Source organism: Sus scrofa, chromosome 9 (assembly GCF_000003025.6).
Source record: "Sus scrofa isolate TJ Tabasco breed Duroc chromosome 9, Sscrofa11.1, whole genome shotgun sequence".
Lineage (NCBI taxonomy): Eukaryota > Metazoa > Chordata > Mammalia > Artiodactyla > Suidae > Sus > Sus scrofa.
The window spans coordinates 81,514,394-81,522,015 of NC_010451.4; the positions used below are offsets into that span (position 1 = coordinate 81,514,394).

Here is a 7,622-nt window from a genome sequence, read left to right on the forward strand (position 1 = left end):
TCAGCTTAACACTTTCTTTTAAATTTCCTACCCATTCTCTAATTTCTCTATCAACTGATTAAATTATTGCTACCTCAAGTTTGGTATATCTGAATTAAATTGATATTGTTTCTCAAGAAACCTGTTCTTCCTTCTTTCACATCCTCTGTCTCAATGGAGTAACTGTGTGCAGACCTGATGGAGATGGCATTAGTTCCTCCTCTCCTTAGCAGACACTGTATTCCCTGCCTGCTAAACCTGAGCTAATACTTCAGCATTGTAAATCACAGTCCGACCCCGGTCACCCTTCATTATAACTGCAATGATGCCGGTTTGCTTCCCTTGATCTCTCAGTCCCTCTCCTTGCTCCCAACCTCTTAATTTCTCTCTCTCTCTCTCTCTCTCCATTCTCCATAAAGAATCTTGTCAGTCCTCTCTCTGCTCTAAGTTTCCAATGTCTTCTACCTGCTTATCAGTGAGACTCCAACATCTATACCACACTTTGAAGGTTTTCTTACAATCTGGCCTGACTCACCTCATTAGCATTAAATCCATTAATTCCCACAAAATATCCTGGACTTGAGGTGCAGTACTTCCAAGACCTGGGAATGTTGTCACTCCTTACATTTTAATTTTTCCCTCTATCAGCTAGGTACACAACCTCTCTGCTCTCACTGTATTTTGTTCATGAGTATGGTATACCATGTTGTAATTATCATGTATTGTTCAACTGTGACTTTCTTGCAGGCATGGACAACAATATCCTAGTCAGCCTCTACCACGATGACTTCATATAAGTCACATAATGAGTCCTCGACAACTACTTGCTGTTAAATGACTTAATAAAACTTCCATATAAAATCCCTTATATTTTACATTTTCATATACACTATGTATCATAAACCTTATGTGCTATGTACATATATATGTATATACACATGTTAATACACTATGTATAGGTACATATTTATATATGTGTGTTTATGTACGTACACAGATGCACATACATATACAACATCTTAGGGCTGAAAGGCCTTTAAATATCATCTTTTCTAACCAATGAATATCATAAAATAGGAAGCCAAGAACTAAAGTCATTAAATGACTTTGCCAACATTCTACAGCTTGTTTGTGATAAACACAGAGTTAGAGTTCCTCTCCCAGCTCCTCATCCAGTGTACCTTTCACTCTATCAGTGTAATTCAATGACTCACCAATAATGTGATTCCAAATTATCTGCTCTACCAAGACCAATCCTATCCCACTGGAACAGATATCTTGGACTGTCTCACCTCCTTTTCTCTCCCAATTCCCTACCTGCCTCTTTATATTCAAAGGTAAGGAACACTTATGATTCTGTCACCTCTGTATTTTCATTTATGATGTATCCCTTTCCTTTAAAGATTCCCTATTTCTTCATAGATATGGTGAGGTCTCCTTTCTCTCTGGAAAAATAAGGAGGTCATTAAAAATAATGACCGGTTTCACTCACTATTTTTTCACCAAACCAAGATCATCATAACTAGATTACATTATTCTCATCATATAGCTTATAGTTGCATATGCACATAAGTTTGAACTTTACAGATTACTTTCTCATAACTCACTCATTTGATTCCATAATACTGTGAATAGTCAGGAGAAGGTCACATTTACAAGCAGCTGAGTAAACGGTTCTAAAGTTAAGTGACCTGCCAACGTCCCTATAGCTAGCAAAAGCTGGAACTGGCACTGAAACCAAGGGTGTCCATATCCTCCTCCTGAGAGCTTTCCACTATTTGAAACTGTTTATTGGCTTGGGTTCCCACCACGACATTTATGTTGACATATATTGGCATCTGAGATGCTGCATAGCATGTGTTGCCTAGATTCTTCTTTGATCTGTACTGCTTATCTTGCTACTTTAATAGTACAATTTTGTCTAACATTTACTTACTTGAGAAGCTCTTACCAAGCATCTAAATAACACTTTTAATGGTAAATTATGGTTTGATCAGTATTTGTTATGACTGAGCTTCTGAAATTTAATATCATGGCTTTAAAGTAGAAAAAATCTTCAACTATTTTTAATTGAAATAAATCAATTTGATTCCACCTGCATCCATTTATCAACTGATCTTTAAACTGCAAGTGTTAACAAGAATGGCTAACACTAACATCCAAGTGGCTTTTCGGAGAGAATGTGTGTGCATGTACATTTCATGCAAATTTCTAAGGCAAATTATGTAGTCTGGCTTTAAATAAATTTCTGTTCAATCTGCTAAATTGTTAGACAGATGCAACTTCTTTCAAAATTCAGGGTATCAGTGTAATCGCAGAGCAGACTGACCTGACCTATCTGTGCATCAGGGGGCTATGGATAGCTGAAGCCAGGAAAAAGATTCTCTATGTAACTTGCTTATGATCCCATGATGAAAATATAATTCCCCTCCTTAACATTGCATCCTTCTCTTAATGTTTAGACATTGCCAAGAAAGTCAATTCATCCCTAGCCCTAAGCAATAAGAATAATGTTTCCCACTTTCTTCCTATAAATGTCAAGTTTCAGGTCTGCTGAAGAATTCTCAGTGTCCTTTAGAGGAGAAAGGAGCGGCTGGAGAGGGGGTGGTAATTCTTCATTTGGTATTGTTTTCCTGCCCTTCACTGCCCCACCAGGACCTCTAGTCAGCACTTTGCTAGGAGGTTCTGAGGGACAATTAGTTGCTGCTTTCGTTGCCTGGTTGAAAACAAAGCAAAAATTTTTCAAGGCAGGAAAAGTTGAAACCTAAACATCCTAAGAATTACACACTTTAAAAATCCGGCAATTCACTCGTTAAGAATTAAGCTTTACAAGGTCTCAGCCAGCTCGCTGGAGTCCCACTTGCTTTTAACTGTTAGAACTGCCCTCACTTGGCTTGTTTCCACGTGTCCCACATAAGCTACACTTAACAAATTTAACTCTATATCCATATATACCATGGCACTGACTAAATTGTTTGTCTTAACACAGAATAAAGACCAGAGCTAAAATGTTTGCTTGTTCTTTGCTAGAATGAGAATGTAGAGGTTAAAAATATGGCACTTAATTATGAAAGTGCAGGTTGGTTTGCCCTCATTAACTATGGAGCTGTGAGAAAAATACCATTCTAGTGATTCACTAATGCCTTTTAGTTGTTAGGTTTTTCTTTCCTAATAGCATCGGACATGACCTAATTTGCTTCCTAAGAATCATACTTTTTACCTTAGGATCTCAGCATACCCGGGCCATCAAGAAGCACAGGGGTCCCTCCTGAAGCTTAGCAGTTAGGTAATGTGGACCCAGATGTGAAGAAGGGAAGCAGGGGGAACTCCGTCCCACTTACCAGTCTTCCACAGATAGAGGGTGGGTGTCTCCGCCTCGCCCGGCGCCCCGCGGGTGCCCGGGCACACCAGCAGCAGCAGCGGTAGCAGCAGCGGCAGGACTGCCGGGCGCGGGCCCGCAGCGCCCAGGCTCTGTGACGCCGAGCGCCTAGCTTGCAGCCCCATGCCGTCCGCAACCGCTCCAGTGTCCAGGTCCGGGATGCTGTTGGCAGGGAATTTTCTTTCACTCTCCGAAGGTCTTCCGAAGGACTACAGAACCCAAACCTCTTCCCGGCTATTGTTCGAGTCAGATGAAAAGGAGGGAAAGAGCGTTTAACACCAGGGAACAATAGCGTCTGCGGTAGCCGTGGCTGCTGCCGCCACCGCCGCTGGCGGGGATGCTGCTGCCGCTGCCATTCCGCGCAGAGTGGCAGGTCCTAGTGGCGAGGGAGGCAGCTGTCCGCAGGGGGCCCCAGCTGACTGAGCAGGTCCACGAGGTCCGAGAAGCAGCGCCACCGCCAGCTGGAGGGACAGGAAGGGGTGTGAGCCGGGCGAGGGGGCTGGATGCTGGGGGAGGCGAGAGCGCCAGGGCAAGAAAGGAAGGGAGCGAACAGAAGAGGGGGCACCCAGATCCAATACACCCGCCCAAGAACTCCCGTGCACATGGTGCGATGAAATATGTTTGGGAGGATATACACCAATAAAAAGAATCATTGCCCGACAGGCTTCGGCATGACAAATAACAGGCAGTGAAATTAATCGTCACCCAAGAAGTCAAATGCTAGATCTAGTAGTATGTTCTTCTTAGTGCATATTTATTTACACAAAGCATCACTGTTTGTAATTTTTAAGCGTGCCTTCTGAATTACGTTATGTGGGGAGCAGTATTTATGAGATGTGAAAAACAGGGATATAGAGATATTTACTGTCAAAACACACTTAAACACTTTATAAATCTTTTCAACTTAAAATAATCTATCCTCAATAAAAATATAAGCAGTATTGATATACTGTGACAAATCAAAGTACATTTTCTTTTAATAGCCTTTAAAACTGAATTAGCATAAGTATTCATATGCTATCTAATTGCATAGATGACATTTTACAAAAACTAATCATAAAGTTATATTTCAGATATGAAGTTAATGAAAGTGCTATCCCTTTATTTATTCTCTGTCAAAAGCATGCTACCTTTAAGGATCCACACAGTTCTGAGTAAAACTAAAGAACAAATTGAGTTTCCCTTATTTGGATATGTCCAAATTAGTAAACTGTTCACTTAAAAATCCTTGACACTAATTTCTCTTCATTCTTACTGTAGAAAAAATGCCTTTATAATCTATATAATCTAATGACTTTGGGTCTTTTGTTCTTTGTGTTTTCACTTTCCTAAACCAGTAGTAAGAAAGGAATGTGTGTGAAGTCAGATAATGCTCTGCCCTTTCTCTTTCTCTCTTCTCCTCAATAACCTTTTATTAATTCATTTCCTAGTAAAGCTAAAATAATATCCAGGCATTTAGCCAATTAAAAACTGGCCAAAAAGAAAGCCAAAGAAAACTATTCACATCCGGTCAGCAACATTTGGCCAGATGAAATTTAAAAAGCAGGAAAACTACTCTTTATGAATTTACTCCATCAACACAGCCAACCCAATAGTTTAAAATGAGGAAGCTACTGTTTCTGAAAGAGGAAACCTTCCATAAAGCTCTCCTGGGATGCCTGTCATTTTGCAGATTACTCCAGATACAGCCCTTGCACATGCATTAGATTAAAAGCAAGTTTGATCAAATAATTCCCAGGTCCTGCCTATTTAAGTATTCTGACATCAGATGAAATTAGCAATGTTGAAGGTTGCAAATTTGGTCTTTGTTTACTTTCCACTCTGTTAGGCCTCTAAGAGGGAATTAAAAGCTCAGAGAGCCCTAGCTCTGTGAGGCTGTGATTAGGAGAGATAAGCTAGTGTGGATTACTATTTCTTCACCACTGAAAAATAGGCAACAATCAAAAGATTATAGGTTGATAAGGGATACAAAAAAAAGCCTTATCCTAACTTATGCATGGCTCCCTGAAGGAGCACTTGTTCCAACACTTAAACCAAGGAAGAAAACAGGACCTGCTATGGCTTCCTTGATTCTGCCCTCTAAGAAAACACTCTGTATTACCACTCTACACTGGCAGTGTTTTCCTATTGTTTTTTACTTCTCAGCTACCATTAGGGCACTACATCCTAAAATCCTCTAACTCTGGCACAGATAGCATTTAAAACCAGAAGTACTCTGTTAATAGTTCATTCTAAGCATTCCTGGGCAGTCCCAAATCAATTCACAAAGTAGAAACTCATTAAATAACAGAAGGCAAAGAACTTAAGGTGTCAAGCTAGTACAATTGGTTGTGCAGGATAATCATTAGCCATTTGAACAGCCATCAGATGCTTCACCTACCTTAAGGTCAAAAGAAACTTTAAGATCTGATTTTTATATTTATCCATGATTGTGTAATAATTACTCAAATGATCAAGAGTTTAAGCATTATAGCTGCAACTTCAAGCCTAATACGGACAACCAGAAACCACTTCTAAATCAAGACTTGCTGCCATTTAAAATACTCAACTAGGGTTAATGTTTTGCTGTAGTGTTTGAAACCAGCCAACAATTTTTTTTTTCAATTTATACAAGGCTTAAAGATCACTCCAAATAATATCACTCAGGCATAAAGAAGAATGAAACAATACCCTTTGCATCAACATAGATGGAGCTAGAGATTATCATACTGAATGAAGAAAGTCAGAGAGAGAAAGACAAATAAGGAGTTTGATATTAACACTATTTACTATATGTAAAACAGATAAACAAGGATCTACTGTATAGCACAGGGAATGATATTCGATATCTTGCAATAACCTGTATTGGAAAGGAATCTGCAAAAGAGTAGATATATATGACTGAATCACTGCTGTACACCTGAAACACTGTAAATCAATTATACGTAAATTAAAAAATAACTTTAAAAAGAGTTAATTACAGCGTTCCCGTCGTGGCGCAGTGGTTAACAAATCCAACTAGGAACGATGAGGTTGTAGGTTCAGTCCCTGGCCTTGCTCAGTGGGTTAAGGATCCAGCGTTGCCGTGAGCTGTGGTGTAGGTTGCAGACGCTGCTCAGATCCTGAGTTGCTGTGGCTGTGGTGTAGGCCGGTGGCTACAGCTCTGATTCGACCCCTAGCCTGAGAACCTCCATGTGCCGTGGGTACGGCCTTAGAAAAAGCAAAAAAGACAAAAAAAAAGTTAAAAAATTATTCCAAATACATAACACACTCACAATTGGTTGCTAGTAAAGACATTTCTGGACAAGGTTACAGAAACTAAGTCATATAAACATTTGTCTCTACCAGTGCCACATAATCTGTTCTATAACAATGACATAATTGCACTTGAGGACAAAAATGTATGGGTCTCTGAGGACACAGAAATAATATATATATATTCAGATACATGTTCCTAGTGAAAGCTATATTGTCTAGCTAGATAAATCCTAGCAATAAAACCAATAGATGGCAAGAGGTAGCAAGACATAGCAATCTTTGCTTTCTAGAATATGACATAAATAAAACACAAATGTTTAATGACATGTCAAAATTTAGTCATGAAAAGTCTCAAAGATGCAGATTAAATTGGCCATCTGTACAGCCCGCCACGAAGTAAATCATTCATCATTTTTCATGAAGAACTATTAAAGTATTAATGAGCCAGGGCTATAAAAGTTTCCAAACTAATGGATGATAAATGCAAAACATATATATTTATTATTATTTAGAAATAAGATAATTTTGAACCTATCACCTCTCATGTGTTGTCTTTTTATTGGTCTTTCTTTTTGCTATCATTTCCAAACTCCAAAGAGTATATGTACAGATTTACATGTATTTTCTCTTAATAGAACATAAGCATACAAAACCATACTTCATGATCCATTAAACATATGAACAATGACTTTCAGTATTTAAAATCAATCATCAACAATTCATTTACGTAACAGAGAGGGAAACAACTCAATCTCATCGGTTTTTATGAAGAAAAACAATGAATAAAGAGAAGAATATGTACAAAGTTATTCATAGCTACATAGTTAAATATCTAGTATTATTTTAAAATAACTTTACATTTCTCTACATAAATGTATCGTGCCTCATATTAAAAAAAAAAAAAAATCACCCAAAGTAATTCTGTTTATGTGGCCTCTAGGTGTCATACTTGACCAACATTTGGGGTAGAAAAAAATTTATTTTGGGCTTCTATTTCCCATTTCTTGCCACACCCACTAGATTAGTA

General features: G+C 38.6%; 1 protein-coding gene across 3 annotated transcripts in view; it reads right to left on the minus strand.

Annotated features, from left to right (window-relative positions):
* Positions 1-3,807, minus strand: part of THSD7A (thrombospondin type 1 domain containing 7A) — a 446,361-nt gene extending 442,554 nt beyond the window's left edge. For 2 of the 3 annotated variants that reach the window (XM_003357451.5, XM_021102432.1), the window contains exon 1: positions 3,321-3,791. In XM_003357451.5, coding sequence (XP_003357499.3) covers positions 3,321-3,483 — 163 coding nt within the window. In that variant the 5' untranslated portion in view covers positions 3,484-3,791. Of the gene's footprint in view, positions 1-3,320 lie in introns of all 3 variants that reach the window. The other variant, XM_021102433.1, reaches the window with a different exon arrangement.